The sequence below is a fragment of the Primulina eburnea genome, chromosome 2, assembly GCF_022965805.1.
Source record: "Primulina eburnea isolate SZY01 chromosome 2, ASM2296580v1, whole genome shotgun sequence".
Taxonomy (NCBI): Eukaryota; Viridiplantae; Streptophyta; class Magnoliopsida; order Lamiales; family Gesneriaceae; genus Primulina; species Primulina eburnea.
Genome location: NC_133102.1, coordinates 38283701 through 38301765, shown reverse-complemented (window position 1 = coordinate 38301765; position 18065 = coordinate 38283701). Strand labels below are relative to the sequence as shown.

The window sequence follows — 18065 nt, the reverse complement described above, 5'->3', positions numbered from 1 at the left end:
TTCAAACTCAAAACTTTCCATTAAAAAAAACTTCAGATTGATTCCAAAATTGTTTCTATTTCATTATCATATTCATTTTTCATTAATACTTGGTTGTTTACATAAATTGAATGCATTAACTTCTAGAGTCATATTTCCAAAAGACAATTTCATTATTCCATTTCGAAAATTAATTAAAACATTTTGAAGTTTCTAGAAATAGTCGTCCCAATATTATTTGAATTTCATTATTTACTTCTATTGGTTGAATATCTAAAACAATAAAATTTATAGGATATATGAATTTATCGACTTGAACCAACACATCTTCTACAATACCTCTAGATATTGATTGAAATATCAGCCAGTAAGAGAGTAACTGAACTGAGTTTTTTCTCATAAAATAATTTTTTCATAAATTGAATAAGGAAGTAAATTCACACTTGCTCTCAAATCTAACAAATATTTTTAATTTTATTTTCTCCAATAATACATGAAATTGTTGGACACCGGGATCTTTATATTTTAAACTAGAATTATTTTGAAGACTATAACTTACTTGTTCACCCAAGAATGCTTTTTTCTTCACGTGCAATTCTCTTCACAGTACATAAATTTTTTTGCATAGGAAGGTACTTGTTTAATAGCATCTAATAATGTAATATTTATCTTTACTTGTTTAAAAACTTCATAGATATCAGAATCATTCTTTTGTTTTTTTATGATTTGTTAATGCATGATGAAACGAGGGATGCTTATTTGACTCAATTACTAGTCCAGATGATTTATCATTCACCATCTTATTCTTAGAATTTAAGATATCATCATTCTCACAGGTATCTGGATCATCATCCTTACTCTTTGAATTTAAATGATCCTTGTTTTTATTGCTATATGAATCATTAACTATTTTACCATTTCTAAGAGTAATAATAGATTTTATTTGATCAATTTTATTATTATTTAACTCTTGATTTTAGTTTTTAGGAATAGGTTGAGGTTGAGATGGAAATTTTCCTTTTTAATGAATATTAAGTACAGATGCAAATTTTGCAAGAGTTTCTTTCAAATAACTCATAGATTGACTGTTTTGAATATTGATAGACTCTTGTTTTTGGATAAATGCATGAATTACGTCTTCAAAGTTTTTTCTTAGAGGTGTAACATAAGGATTATAACCGATGATTTTAGTTATTTTGAAAATGTTGTTGTGAAGGTTGTGCATTATTATTATTCCTCCAACTAAAAGTAGGATGATTTTTCTATCCAGAATTATATGATTGTGAAAAAAGGATCTAATAATTGTTTTTTATAATTGTTAACATAATTTTCTTGTTCATGGAGACATTATTTAATGAAGGTAATGTTGGACAATCTTTTTTAGAATTGTCATGTGTATCACATATATGACAAACAATTTCTTGAATACTTTTTAATTGACGACTCTTTTTCATTCTGAAGATACAAGTTTAGCTTGAATATCTATATCATCTTTAAGATTATAGATATCACCCCCATTTTTTGAATTATTGATTTTATTTGTTGATTGTTCTATTGTGCCTATATTATCCCATTTTTGAGCATTTTATACTAATGAATCCAAATACTTCAAGCTTCATTTGAGTATTTATCTTCAAAAGTTCCATTAATATGAATTCTATCATTTGTCTATCTTTAGGTATTGGACCTTCATAAAAGTGAGAAACTATTCTCTATTTTTCAAAACCATGATGTGGAAATGTATTAAGTAATTCTTTATATCTATCTCAACATTGATAAAATGCTTCTCCTTGTTTTTGGGAAAAACTTGTAATTTGTCTTTTTAAAGAGTTTGTTTTATGGGAAGGGAAAAACTTTTTGAGAAATGGTTTTTGCATTTCTTCCCACAAGGAAAATTTCAGCTTTTCCACAAGTTATTGGCTCCAGACGTAGGGTTTTTCATATTTGTACGCCATGGGGAGCTTAGGTTGAGCATGAAACTAGATAGAAATCCTATTGGACATTTGGGAGGGGAAGGGAGATCCATAAAAAAGAACATCATGTCATCCTTTCAGGGAAGAAGGAATATCATCAAGGAAACTTTTATTAATTCGGGCAGTGAGAGAAGGCATTCTCATTAAATCGAAAAAGAAAATAGTACTGGGTTGATAAAGAGATTGTTTAATTTGAAGAACAGGTTGGCTGAGGTCATGATGTGAAAGGAGTTGGGGTGTAGCTTGTTTATAGGGACCTCGAGAAATTGGGCCACCTCAGTATAGGAAGGAGGGACGGTGAAGCGTAGGCTACTACAAAACCTGGTCCCAAAAAAAAGTGTAAAGCCCTTAGGATGACGGCCAGCCCGATCCGAGGGACCATGAATAAGAATGGACTGGGAGGAGGGGATATACCCGAGGATTCTGAGGTCCTCGTTGGCCCACGGGCGAAGAGTGCTCACCATGGTAGAGAACCAAGGAGCACTTGGGCCTTCCACCTTACCAGATTTTATCGGGGCTCGAGCTTTACCCTTGCCATTCTCTTGGGCTCGAGAAGTTCCAACAGACTGGCGGGTAGCTGTGGGTTTTTTAGATTTGGTGGGGGCAAGAGAAGGTTCTTGGGATATGCAGAGGAGTGAAGAGGAGGGGAAGTTGGGACAGGATCAGAATGCAACGCTGCAGACTCATACCCAGATGAGCCACACACATTTTCTCCTGAGGTAGAAGAATTTTTGTTTGACGTGATGAATGAAAGAAAGATAACTTACTGGTGAAGCGGTGATGAGACTAATCGAGGAAAAAGTGAGAATTCATAGAAGAAGAAGCATTGGACATCGGAAGTGTGGAATAGAAGAACAAAATGCAAGAACACAAAAGTTTGAAATAGGGTGAAGCGCTCGATATTTGTATGAGAGGAATATGATCTCAACTGTTGATCTCAAGAGTAAATGGACGGATAAGATACGCCCAGGAAGTTGTGCCGAGTATTCGAAAAGATGGGTTCGGAGTATGAAGTGATGCTTGTTGGACACCCTTCCTTTTGGCAGCTAGGACTTGCGCCATGTTATCATCAACCTTAGCATGCTCAGAACTTATAATGCAAATTAATTTCCCTCACATATCGAATTCCACTGTAGTGACCCGTTCCAGAATCACCTACTAATTGAAAACTAAGCATGCAATTAACTTAATAATTACTAATAAGAGATAATAGCGGAAACAACTAACAAATGATAGTTATACAACCCAAACGAACTCTAGAACAACTCAAAATAAGGTAAAGAATATCTGGTACAACCATATCGAATCAAAACAATACCGATAAACTAAACCAACCAGCTACTCAACGTCCTCCTCCTGCTCCTCCTGAGCTGTCCAACCTGAGGCCTGCCCCGAGGGAATGGGGTGTCCAAGAATAAACAAAACCGAGGACGTGAGCGATAAGAACGCCCAGTACAAAAGTATGAGTATACAGACCTATATGAAATGCACATGCTATGATCATGATACCGGGGTAGTCAAGAAACAGGAATCACAAAGGATCTCAACAATGCTCAGTCTAGAGGCGCCAAGTGGATAGTGCCGCGCGGTCCAACCTCTGGGTCACTGCATCCACTACAAGACAGACGTGGACCTAAAATGTCCCGGACCACCGAAGCCCTCCCGACCCGTCGGCCACTGTGTACTCTCGGTGTCCATGCGTCCACAAGACAGGGCTGAGCGGCCCCAAGATATAGCTTATCTCGAAAGAGATACAGCTCAACAGTAAAGGCTATCTCGAAGGAGAATACGGCTCAACATGAAATGCAACGTGCAGTAATAAACGTGACATAATAGCATGCATCATATGACATATATCAATGCACCACATAATCATGCAACACATATATGAATGTATACTCAACCAGGATATCTCGGATAGTACTTTCGTACCTCTATCACAGCAATCCTAATCCACTGGAACAACCAGACAACAGGTCTAATCCAAGCCTATTCATCAAAAGCATACCCAATGAACAATACTACCATGCTCGGCTAGCAAAACCAGTACTCCCTAGTACTACCAAAGGTTTAGGGTTTACCTTCGTCCGTCGACAGCCCTTTGATGTCGATTGCATCGTAACTCAGGCGTCGCTACGCTACCAATCCTGGCAGCTCTTGGCTATCGCTCGAACAACAACTAGCCCTAGAATCCTTCCAAAACTCTCAAAGAGGAGACTTAACTCAAGGAATGGCAAGTCACAAATGAGAAATCCGAGCACTATTTATAGGCCATGTTCGGATCCTCCGAACACCACTTCGGAACGTCCGAACGCTACGTGTCCATTGGCTCTTGACAGCTCATGATCGGATCCTCCGATCATACACTTCGGACCGTCCGAACATGCACGTGTCCAGCTTCTCTTGACACCTCATGTTCGGATCCACCGAACCTACACTTCGGAACGTCCGAACTCCCACGTGTCGATCAACTCTTGACACCTAATGATCGGATCCACCGAACCCACTTCGGACCTTCCGAACTCTTCGGTGCTTCTGAACCATCTTCGGTCCGTCCGATCATGACTCGGTCAAAATTACACATTAAACCTTCTTAATCACCAATAATCCGTTAATTACCCAATTTGGGATTCGGGCTACTACATTCTCCCCCTCTTAAAAAGATTTCGTCCTCGAAATCAAGGCAAGAGAATGAACAAAACGAAAATAACAACATCATTACCCTCCAAATCTAAGGGACAACCCATCACTAGACGCTTGGCTAAAACCGAATGACCCATCGGAGTAGAAACAGAAAGAATGACGTCTAGAGAAACATGCGGTAACTTATGACGCTTAACAGATCGTCCTGGTCACCCCAACGACCTACACTTCCCTGACTACTCTCATCACCAAAGTGGTCAGCCATTGCTACAACAATAGAATGGGGAAACTAGTAAACGGAAATCCCAAAACAGAATCTATATCCCAAAATCGCATGCATGCTCTGATACCATAAATGTAGTGACCCGTTCCAGAATCACCTACTAATTGAAAACTAAGCATGCAATTAACTTAATAATTACTAATCAGAGATAATAGCGGAAACAACTAACAAATGATAGTTATACAACCCAAACGAACTCTAGAACAACTCAAAATAAGGTAAAGAATATCTGGTACAACCATATCGAATCAAAACAATACCGATAAACTAAACCAACCAGCTACTCAACGTCCTCCTCCTGCTCCTCCTGAGCTGTCCAACCTGAGGCCTGCCCCGAGGGAATGGGGTGTCCAAGAATAAACAAAACCGAGGACGTGAGCGATAAGAACGCCCAGTACAAAAGTATGAGTATACAGACCTATATGAAATGCACATGCTATGATCATGATACCGGGGTAGTCAAGAAACAGGAATCACAAAGGATCTCAACAATGCTCAGTCTAGAGGCGCCAAGTGGATAGTGCCGCGCGGTCCAACCTCTGGGTCACTGCATCCACTACAAGACAGACGTGGACCTAAAATGTCCCGGACCACCGAAGCCCTCCCGACCCGTCGGCCACTGTGTACTCTCGGTGTCCATGCGTCCACAAGACAGGGCTGAGCGGCCCCAAGATATAGCTTATCTCGAAAGAGATACAGCTCAACAGTAAAGGCTATCTCGAAGGAGAATACGGCTCAACATGAAATGCAACGTGCAGTAATAAACGTGACATAATAGCATGCATCATATGACATATATCAATGCACCACATAATCATGCAACACATATATGAATGTATACTCAACCAGGATATCTCGGATAGTACTTTCGTACCTCTATCACAGCAATCCTAATCCACTGGAACAACCAGACAACAGGTCTAATCCAAGCCTATTCATCAAAAGCATACCCAATGAACAATACTACCATGCTCGGCTAGCAAAACCAGTACTCCCTAGTACTACCAAAGGTTTAGGGTTTACCTTCGTCCGTCGACAGCCCTTTGATGTCGATTGCATCGTAACTCAGGCGTCGCTACGCTACCAATCCTGGCAGCTCTTGGCTATCGCTCGAACAACAACTAGCCCTAGAATCCTTCCAAAACTCTCAAAGAGGAGACTTAACTCAAGGAATGGCAAGTCACAAATGAGAAATCCGAGCACTATTTATAGGCCATGTTCGGATCCTCCGAACACCACTTCGGAACGTCCGAACGCTACGTGTCCATTGGCTCTTGACAGCTCATGATCGGATCCTCCGATCATACACTTCGGACCGTCCGAACATGCACGTGTCCAGCTTCTCTTGACACCTCATGTTCGGATCCACCGAACCTACACTTCGGAACGTCCGAACTCCCACGTGTCGATCAACTCTTGACACCTAATGATCGGATCCACCGAACCCACTTCGGACCTTCCGAACTCTTCGGTGCTTCTGAACCATCTTCGGTCCGTCCGATCATGACTCGGTCAAAATTACACATTAAACCTTCTTAATCACCAATAATCCGTTAATTACCCAATTTGGGATTCGGGCTACTACATCCACCGCTCGGGACAACGAGTAAAACTCTAGCCCGGCTATTTAAGGAGGGAGTGGTCATACCTCGGGAAGTATCCAGGTCATCCTATAACTTGGGCTGGGGAGGGGTCGCAACCCAGGTCATCCCATAACTAAAAACCGAGATAAGAGCTAGTTCGGGTACTATTCTCTGAACTGCAAACACTAGGGTAGATAATCATACCAATATACGTCGCAGTGAGACTAGGCTCTCAGTCTAGCCGGGGCAATGTAACAAGATTTAGGAGATTAAGTGTCATGTCCTCATTATTGCACCACGATCATCTTCCCGAACACTTCAGTACAGGCATCGCTTCCCAGTCTACATATATGGGGTACCATAATTAGGAATAATTGGCCTCTCATTCAGCACACATAGAGATTATGTGAATAATCTAGAGGCAATGTGGATTGTCAGATTTTGTTAATTGTAAAGCATTCAATTTACTTACTATTTTCCCATAAATGATCAATATACATTTTCTGTATTATATCGCCTTTACGAACAAACATTTGATTGACTTGAGCGTTGGAGTAGTCATGTTAGAGAACGTCTGATGCCCTACCAACGTTTTTTACTCTTTAAATGTGCAAAATCTACAGTCCGTGTACTCTCCACCCGATCTCCAGTGCACCCGAGAAGAAATCCACCCGACCCAGTATATTCACCCATTAAGCTCTACCAGATTTATCCGGTTGATTTCAATCATAGTAATATTTTAGTTAAAATTTAATGTTATGGAAAAAAAACAGATTAATATAATATATTAATATAAATTTTAGCATTTGTACGTATGTTGTGTGGTATACATTTATTGAAAATTCAGAAATTTGGAAAATTTATTAATAAATGTGCGTTTTCAAAAAGTTAAATAATTTTTTTGTCTTGAAAATATATTCTAGTGTGTTGGAACATTTCATGTTCACAATTTTAATTTTGATGATAACAAAACTTGTTATGTTTTTTCTAATGATTTACCTAAGTGCGCAGGAAGTTGGAACTGATCAGGCTTCGAACTGATCAGTTAAACGAGCTAAAATTGAAGCTAACAGATGAGAACCGAAATTGCCAGCTGATTGCCCAAATTGAATCAGCTTACCTGATGTATCAAAGAACAGTTCAACTGATTGTCCAGCTGATAGGCAGTTCAAGAGAAGACCTTCAAAAGCCCGGTCAGCTAATGAAGTACTCAAATGATGGAGAGCCAAGTTGACCAGTTCAACTGAAAGAGTGAAATCAGTTCAACTGACGAGTCAACTGATTTCACCAGTCCAACTGAAAATCAGTTCAGATGACCAGTTAGGTGCATCAGTTAATATTCAATCATTTGCAGATCAAGACAAGCTTACCTAAGTGGATTCTAGCTATACACAACGATAAAAAAGCTATTGTACGATCAAGGTACAATAATGGATGTTGCACTAACACTAAAAGACAAAAGTTCCAGCATAGATGTCGGAAAATTCGAGACATGAATCTCAAGGAACACATTCAAGCTGAAACAGATACAATTATTGAGTCTTACTGTACGATCATTTCCCGCCTATAAATAGAAGATCAGTGAAGACCAATATACAACAAGTGTGTGAAGATACAGAGAAAAAGGGGCACTCATATTGCATATCATCTTACAAGAAGCAATCAGCACAGAGGGACCACTTCATCGTGCTATCAGCTTAGATTAGAAGCACAATTATTTTAGTGTGTGAGAACACTTTCATGTTATAATCAGAGATCAGATCTCTCTCACACACACAACACCGCTCAAATATAGTCTTGCACAAAGACAATAAGTGTATGTAGTCTTTGACACACAGATGTTAAACAAATATTGACTGGAATGTGCTGCCTTCAGTCTAGTTTAGGAGTTCAGTTAGGCAATTAGGTAATTTTAAGCTGAGGTTGTTTGTACAAATCAATTGTATAAATCAAATTCTTCTAGTGGATCCTACCCGTGGTGGTAGAAGGGGTGACGTAGGAGCAGTTGAAGTGTCAGAACATCCATAAAAATATCTTGTGTATTTAATTGTTTAACTACTATTTTCAAACTGATTTGATCAGCTAGACCATCCGTCAGTTCATTTTTCATCATAATGAACAGATATATGTCACAGGATATAAAATATATCAGCGTTTCTTAACGAATGATTACTTCGAGTGTTTTCTGTTTGATTTAATATCAAATTTAATTTAATTCATCGGTGTAAACATTCTTAGAACACGAGCTTTTGCAGCTCTTGGAGAATATTGTATTTGAAACACCTCAAGGTGCCCAACACACGAACCTTCATAGTGTTTTTCATGGAAAAAACCTACAAAAATATAAGTTTTTTTTAAAACAATTGTTATAAAGTTTTATTTATATATAATAAAAGTATTAGCAAAACGAATGTATTATATTGGAGATACGTGGATATTTATAATCTTTATATTTCTAGTACTTTTTTATTTTCAATAATTTTTTTATTTTCGACCCCTAGACTTTATTAAATATCATAAATTAGTGTTTACCGTTATATTTAACAACAAAACTAACCGTGAGACTAATTATGTAATATTTTTAAAGTTTAGTGACTAAAATGTTGGATTTTTAAGGACTAACATTTTTTTAGTATGAAACTATGAGGATTAATAATGTACTTTTCTCTTAGGATATTTCTTTTACCCTGAGTTTTGGTGATTGACATAATAACAACATCGAGCTGTTACATGAAACCAGTCGCTATATATTTTTTTCCCAGATTTTCAACCGTTGATGCAAAGTGCAGCTGCTTCAGTGCTTTATTCTTCACCGGCTGCAGATCATCCAATTTCTGACCGTCCTGCATTGAATAAGCACCATTATTATCTAACCGCTGATCAGAAATGTGCACAGCAAAGTGGATACTCTATTTCCTACCGTTCTGAAATTTTCAGTTATAGTATAAGAAACAATATTCCACCAACTCCTGATATGACTGAAAATTTCGTCAAATCAACTTTTCAGAAATTAGGAGCTATAAATTTTAAAGAAAAGAAGAATTAAATGAGCATTTAATGAAATGTACCTCGCTGAAATCGACAATTCTATTCTGCTCATAACCGATACAAGTGATCGTTGAAAATCTTCGTCCAACCGTTGAAGCTTTTCAACTATATATAGATTTATATTCATTATCAAAAAGAAGAACGTATAATTCTTGCGCATCATTCAAATATGCAATACCAAAAATGTTTGAACACTCCTACAAGAAATACTTCAAGTTTACCCAACCAGCACATGCTTATCTGATTACATCATATCTTCTAAATATCATTTTGTGCTACTTCACCAACTCAAATCATTACAAGCTAACCTTTGTTATTAATTTAGTTTTCTGGTGAACCGAAAGTTCTTAAACAACCGGATTTGTAAAGTAATCACTAAAAGTTTCGACTTAGGCATTCAATGATATTTGTTTTAATAATCTAAAAACTGTTAAGACAACTCGTTTTAAAAAAAAAAAATTTAAATAGTATATTCACATTCCTTCTAAACTCTATTCCGATCGCAACATTTTATCTATTTTATTCAATCATGCATATTTTTCTATTTACTTTTTCTTTTTAAAAAAACAAATTCACGTATTTACTTATTTTTTTCTATTAATGAATATGTTCTCAAATTTTCATTCAAATGTTTTAGAATAATTAAATTAATGCAAATTAAACTCTCTGAAAATGATTGAGACAACACGATACAATAGCTAATTCGAGATTGCTAGCCTCTTCGATAATGAAAATCGAAAGAAGAGAAGAACAAGAACAAGAGTTCATAGAGAAATTTTTTTTATGATTACAATTGAATTAATACCGATACAAGTAGTTCATAGAGTCCCAATGACAAGTTTTTTGGAGGTTCTACTGGGATAAATTTTTTCCTTATTTGTGTTCTTCGTTCCTAGACAACCTAGTTTAGGGGTGAATTCCACAAGCATTTGTTTCAAATATTGGGACTCAGTCGTTAAAGAATTCTTTTTGATAATTTAATTGAGGGTACCATTGACATCAATTTTGTGTTGCTTTTCATGCCTACGATGATTCATATAATTTGATAATCAGAGCAAAGGTTCTCGAGATGTTGGAAAATATAATTTTCCAAGTTTGACAAACCAATCAGTAACCGAATTGAAGACCCGAACTGTAAGGTCCAAAACACGATGACGTAATCCAACTGCATTCAAATTTAGAGAAAATATAAAATAACTAATTAAATGATTGTAGTTTCATGAATTAATTATGATATGCATGATTACGTGTTTAAAATATGCTTTTCTACATGAATACATAAAATTGTGTTTTAAAAGTTATTCGAGGCGCGATCGAGGAACAGAGATCGAAGACCGTATAAGGGAAAATATTTATTAAATGATTATTTTTAGTTGTTTAATGTGTGGTGTATTTTAAATGGAATTTTCGAAAATGGGGTGTTTCGAGGTGTTTTTATACGCTGAGTCGTATTTTAAACCAACGATAGATTTTTGATAAAAACAGGGACTTTTCGAGAACTCGGCTATTATTTTCACAAACTTTCTAAAAAAAATATTTAAAATACTTATTAATGGGCTTAATGGAGCTATTATATTAGGTTAATCGGCCTAAACTTATATCATGTATTATATATCAGACTTTAAACTAATAAACCCTAACCTAAAGCACAAAACCCACGCAAATACTATGACCCTTTTCTCCATGAGCAACACACACTATACGAGGGTTTGAGAAGAAAGTCGCGAAATTTTGAATGAAAAATTAGAAAAGATCTATCTCCGCCAACGTTCCTTGCATCGCAAGTTGATTTTCAAGCGTAGTATACGCAAAGACACACTTTAATCTTCTTTTTTTCATCTATCACACCACACTATTTGTTTGATGCATGTCTGCATGAAAAATATGATACACTATGTTGGAACATTTCATGTTCGCAATCTTGATTTTGATGATAATAAAACTTGTTATTTTGTTTCTAATGATTTACCTAAGTGCGCAGGAAGCTAGAACTAATCATACTTCGAACTGATCAGTTAAACAAGCCAAAATTGAAGCTAACAGATGCAAAATGAAAGTGCCATCTGATTTCCCAAACTGAATCAACTCAATTGATATATCAAAAAACACTTCAACTGATTGTCCAACTGATATGCAGTTCATCAGAAGACCTTCAAAAGCCCGGCCAGCTGATGAAGTGCTCAACTGATGAGTGCCCAGCTGACCAGTTCAACTGAAAGTGTGAAATCAGTTCAACTGAAGAATCGACTAATTTCACCCGCCCAACTGAATATTAGTACAGATGACCAATTAGGTGCATCAGTTAGGATTCAATCGGTTGCAGATCAAGAGAAGCTTATCTAAGTGGATTCCAGCTACGCACAACGATGAAAAAGCTATTGTACGATCAAGGTACAATAATGGACATTGCAGCAACACTTAAAGACAAAAGTTCTCCCATAGATGTCGGAAAAGTCGAGACACGAATCTTAAGGAACGTATTCAAGCTGCAACTGATACAATTATCGAGTCTCAGTTTACGATCAGTTTCCAACCTATAAATAGAAGATCAGTGAAGACCAATATACAACAAGTGTATGAAGATACAGAGAAAAATGGTGCATACTGCATATCATCTTACAAGAAGCAATCAGTCCAGAGGGAACACTTCATCGTGTTATCAGCTTAGATTAGAAGCACAATTTCCTCAGTGTGTGAGAACACTTTCGTGTTGTAATCAAAGATCAGTTCTCATACATACACACCACCACTCAAATATAGTTTTGCACAAAGACAATAAACTTGTGTATGTAGTCTTTAACACATAGATGTTAAACAAGTGTTGACTGGAAAGTGCTGCCTTCAGTCTAGTCTAGGAGTTCAGTTAGGAAGTTGAGTAAGTCCTAAGTTGAGTGAGTTTGTACAAATCAATTGTATAAAAATTGTTTTCAAATTGATTTGATCAGTTAGAGCATCCGTCAGTTCAGTTTTCACCATAACTGAACTGATATATGCCATAACTGATCCTGTTTATTTTCAGTTATTCAGTTACACATGATATAAAATATATCAGTATTTCTTAACGAAAGATTATTTCGAGTGTTTTCCGCTTGATTTAAAACCAAAAGCAATCTAATTCATTGGTGTTTACATTCTCAGAACACGAGCTATTGTAGCTCTTGGAGAATACTGTGTTTGAAGCACCTCAACGTGCCCAACACACGATCCTTCACACTACTTTGTATTTTCGTTTTTATTAATTATTATGCATAAAAGTAAAGTTTTCATCTTTTAAAACTATTTTTAATGATGCACAAAGGGGCTGCCATAGTAGGGGACCTTGAAGGTTGTTTTTCCACATATTTAAGGACCCTTAGAAGCATGTTTGAAGGCTGAATAAGGAGGGCCACTATGTTGAACGAAAATTTGGACTTTTGGTGGAATATGGTTTCGACTAGGAGTCCTTGGAAGCACAGCACTTAGCTGCTGTTAGTGTGCGTTCATGGGTTCTATTAGGGTCTAGTCATGGTCCTAGATGGATCAAGCCAGCTAGGGAGGAACCGCGCCAGAGGGGAGGCATGCTTGGCTTTTGTCACGGGTTAAAGGGCTGGGTGTGTTTGGTCTTGTAGGGTCGGTCCATTGGCTTGCTATGGAAACAGTCAGGGTCCTGGGAGGGTGGTCTAGGGTCTGGTCGTGGTGTACAAGGGCTAGGGTCGAAGCTTGCATGGATAGGATGATTAGGGTTTCGAATATAAAGGGAAGAAATTCAGTAGGCTTTCATGGCGATTCCAAAGGTTTTAGGTGGATTGATTCGGGATGAAAAATGTTAGTTAGGCATTAGGAAGCTATGGTCCAACTTTGGTTAGTTTTAGTTATGTTTCGAGTCAATACGAGTCAAAACTGAGATGTATGTCTAAGTTTAAAAACGAATGGAGGAAATTATCGAAAAGCTAAATTTTAAGCCTAAGGAATATGTAAGGGAATGTTTTAAGGTAGGAGGTTAAGTTTGGGATGATTTGGGAAGTCGTTACAAGGTCTAGGGATAATTATAGAAAATTATAAGTCTAGAGGTAAAACGGTCATTTTACACAAAAAATTGTTAGACGTTCTAGCTGTGCTCTGAATGCTGTAATAAATGTTAAAATATTTATTTTAAATGTTTATGAAATTTTATGATGAAATGTTAATGCAAAAAGACATGTTGCATGCTTGGTTTAAAGGAAAAACGATTTATACGTGCATGAATTTTTATAAGTGATAGAAATATGGAAATTTGAAGGAGGTGAATTGATTGTGACTAATACGGTGATATGTTGATATGATAATACGATGATATGTAAGGCCAAGGCTCACTTAACGTATGAGATTCGCTGATGTCCCTACCGTCCGATACCGTGATAATACGTAGATAGATTCATCGACCTTCAGCTAATACGAAAGTTACAATTAAAGATTCGAATTCAATATAAAGTGAAACAGATACTTATATGTTGAAAAGAAATGTGATATGATATGTTGAAAGAAAAATGTTAAAGTATATATTCATGAAAAGCTATTTTAAGTAAAAGTATTTTCATTATTGCTTGTGAATGTACATGTATAACTTGTTATCATGATTAAGGTTTGTTGAGTCAATAGAACCACTAGGTGTGATCGATGCAAAATAGGTTGGTTGACGTTTCACGACTTTATGGTTTGAATACTTTCTTTTGGGTTTTCAAATAATATTTGGTTAGTTTATTTTTAAATGGTGCAAAATATTCATATTTTAAATGAATAGTGTTTCGGACGAATGAATTAGAAAGAAAAAAATATTTATAGTACTTTTTAAGAAAAACGAGTAGTGGACATTTCAGTTGGTATCAGAGCAATGTTCCTATAAAGGGTTGTGCCACCGCTAGTTCCGGAAAGCTCAATCGTCAAGCCTCAAGTCTGTAAGTTTAATTGCTTTTACATTATTTTTATGATGATACATGAATGTTTACATGGTTTAAACGTTTACTTTATATGTTTAAAAGATTTTTGAGATTAAATGTTATATATACTTAAGGTTGCTCAAAAATGGATTAGTATATGCTGCATGATTAGAAACTTAGATTTAAATGCATTTTGGTTACGTTTAGAATTTGGAAAACGTTCAGATATAATGCCTCCTAGACGCGCACCTAATACCGATATGCAAGTTGAGACTAATGGGAATCGTCAATGAAATGCACCCCCGCTTCCTAATGGGGATGCTGCTACTCGCGCACTAGAAGGCATGGCACGCTTCTTTGAGCGGCATTTTTAGCAGGCTTCCAGGACACAACTCGATGTTTATGACCATTTCCGGAGGCTAGGTCCGAAGGAATTTTCTGCCACCAACGACACGTTTGCTACCGAGGGTTGGATTCGATCATTTTTGGTGCACTTTCATTATCTAAATATTGGAGACGCTGACCGAGTTAGGTGTGTTACTTATATGCTTCGAGATGGTTCTTCTATTTGGTGGGAAGGAGCTAAACATGGTGTCAATCTTGCCACCCTCACTTGGGAGCAATTCAAGAACATATTTATGAGAATTATTTTACTGTCGACGTCTGAGGACGCCTTAAAAGGGAATTCATGACTCTCCGTCGGGAGACACGACTGTGGCTGAGTTTGTTAGGAGATTTGATAGGGGTTGTCACTTTGTATCTCTTATTGCTAGGGATGCTGCTGAGAAATTAAGGCACTTTATGGACGGCCTTCGACCTACCATAAACTTTGATGTGATGATGATGCGACCGGCGGATTATGCAGCTATCATTGTTTGTGCCTTCCAAGCTAAGCAAGATTTGAAAGATATTGATTTTGAGATACAGCACAAGGGGCAGAATCACCAACAAAGCTCTCAGCCAGTCAAGAGGCAATTTCCGGTACCTCCGAAATCTCAAGGGAAACAAAAGCCCCAAGTACAATGGAAGAAGTTGGGACAATAAAAGACACTTATGCAAAGAATGCAATCGCTTACACTATGGCAAGTGCATGTGAGGATCATATAGGTGATTCATATGCAAGGAAGAGGGAAATAAAGTTGTTGATTGCCCGAAGAAGAGAGGACCCAATGTGGGCAGAGCTTATGTGATGAATGCTGAAGAAGAGGAGCCAGACACGACTATGATAACCGGTAACCTAGTTATTTAACGTTTTCATATTGATTTTATTGCATGAAATGTTAAATTGGTTGATAATTGATTGAAATAATGAGGAACCTAGAAGAAATTAGGTTGCATGCTCTATTATCATTAGATTTAAGAAATGTATTAAATCTAAATAATAATTTAAAGATTTAAAAATTGAGAAAAATCGAGAATAAAGGCATGCATTGTATTTTCGAAAATCTATGCGGTCGAAATGAAAATTCGAATTTAAGGGGATTAATTGCACATAACCGAAATTTTTAGGGGCTAATCCGAATTTTTGAAAGGTCCAAGGACTGAAATTGAGATAAATAAAAAATTCTAGGATGAATATGGAACTTTGGAATCCTGAGGGTTAAAACAATAAATTCAGAAAGTTTAGGGCCTAATTTATGGAATTCGAAATTTATGGGTATAAGATGTGAATTTTCGATAATTTAAGGGGTTAAAATACAAATTTTCGAGAAATACTAAGGTCCAAGCATTTAATTTGGGAAATAATGGTAGAAATTCCTTAAGCTTTAACATGAATAGATTTAACGATATATTCGTCGCAGGAAGGATATTCATTCTAAGTGTAACTACCTACGCATTGCTGGATTCGGGAGCTACACACTCATTCATATCCGAGACATTCGTCAAGCGACTAAATATTATACCTGAGGATATGGGATTGATCTTAAAAATTTATATTCCTTCCGGTGATAAAATGATCACTTCGAGCATTGTGAACAATTTGGATCTTCGTTTACAAAATGACGCGGTTCGGACAGATCTTATAGTACTCCCAATGACTGAATTCGACATCATACTTGGCATGGATTGGCTATCATTGAATGGAGCTTCGATAGATTTTTGGTAGAAGTCCGTGTCTATTCGACCACACAGCGATAAATCTTTTATCTTTGAGGCGGCGAGAAACAAGCAAATGCCACGCATCATCTCCTGCATCAGTGCGAGGAAACTTATGAGACGAGGATGCCAAGCTTTTCTAGCATGTGTTATGTCATCACCCATTCCTGACAGTTAGAAGCTAGAGTATATTGAGGTCTTCAAAGACTTCTCTATTGTCTTTCTTGAGGACGTTTCCGGCATTCCACCGGACGGAGAGATGGAATTTGCTATTGAATTGATGCCGAGCACTGTGCCAATTTATAAGGCACCCTATCGTCTAGCATCCGCCGAAATGAAACAGCTAAAGGATCGAATTCAAGAATTGTTGGACAAGGGTTTTATTCGCCCTATTTGTTGGTATTATTTGTGAAGAAAAAGGATTGTAGTATGCGACTCTGCATTGATTATCGAGAGCTGAATAGAGTCACTATCAAGAATAAGTATCTCTAGGCTAGAATAGAAAACTTATTTGATCAATTGTCAGGAGCATCGATTTTCTCGAAGATAAATCTTCGTTCGGATACAATCAGTTGAAAGTCAAAGAGTTTAATGTTCATAAGACGACTTTTAGGACTCGATATGAGCACTACGAGTTTATGGTCATGCCATTTGGGTTGAACAATGCGCCAGCGATATTCATGGATTTCATGAATTGCGTATTTCAGCCATATCTGGATCAATTCATCATAGTCTTCATTGATGATATTCTGATTTATTCGAAGAGCCGAGAGGAGCATAGTCAGCACTTGAAAATGACTCTACAAATTTCGCAAGATCGAAAGTTATTCGCTAAGTTTAGAAAGTGCGAGTTTTGGCTCGAGAAAGTGGCGTTCTTAGGCCACATCATTTCTAGAGAAGGAGCTTAGGTGGATCCAAACAAAGTTGAGGCAGTTAAAGAATGGCCAGTACCAAAGTGCATAACCCAGATCCGTAGTTTCTTGAGCCTAGCTGGCTACTACCTAAAGTTCATTCAAGGATTCTCATCTATTTTGGTACCCTTGATCGCTTCGACGAAGAAGAATGCAATGGTTATATGGGGATCCGAATGCCGAGAAAGTTTTGACAAGTTGAATCAGGCTTTGATTTCATCGCCGGTATTATCGATACCATCGGGGCAGCGAGAGTATGTATGGACGCTTCGAAACTTGGTTTTGGCGTAGTTCTGAAGCAAAATGACCGAGTTATAGCTTATGCGTCTAGACATTTGAAGGTTCATGAGAAGAATTATCTGACTCATTACCTTGAGCTTGCAGCGGTAGTATTTGCATTAAAGATTTGGAGACATTGTTTGTATGGGAGGAGTGCAAGATTTTCACCGACCATAAAAGTTTGAAATACTTCTTCACCCAAAAAAGAGTTGAATATGAAGCAATGAAGATGGCTAGAATTTGTAAAGGACTATGACTGCGATATTAACTACCATCCGAGAAAAGCTAATGTAGTAGCGGACACATTTAATATAAATACAGCAGTTATTACTCAATTATCACTTCAGAGACCATTACAGTCCGAAATTTGAGCT

General features: G+C 37.2%; 1 protein-coding gene across 2 annotated transcripts in view; it reads left to right on the top strand.

Moving 5' to 3' along the window:
• Window positions 1–9498, top strand: part of LOC140823105 (uncharacterized) — a 53547-nt gene extending 44049 nt beyond the window's left edge. Inside the window, exon 2 of one of the 2 annotated variants that reach the window (XM_073184258.1) lies at window positions 9224–9498. In XM_073184258.1, the coding sequence (XP_073040359.1) occupies window positions 9224–9238 (15 nt within the window). In that variant the 3' untranslated portion in view covers window positions 9239–9498. Of the gene's footprint in view, window positions 1–7472; window positions 8696–9223 lie in introns of those variants that run through there. The other variant, XM_073184257.1, reaches the window with a different exon arrangement.
• Window positions 9499–18065: the final 8567 nt, after the last annotated feature.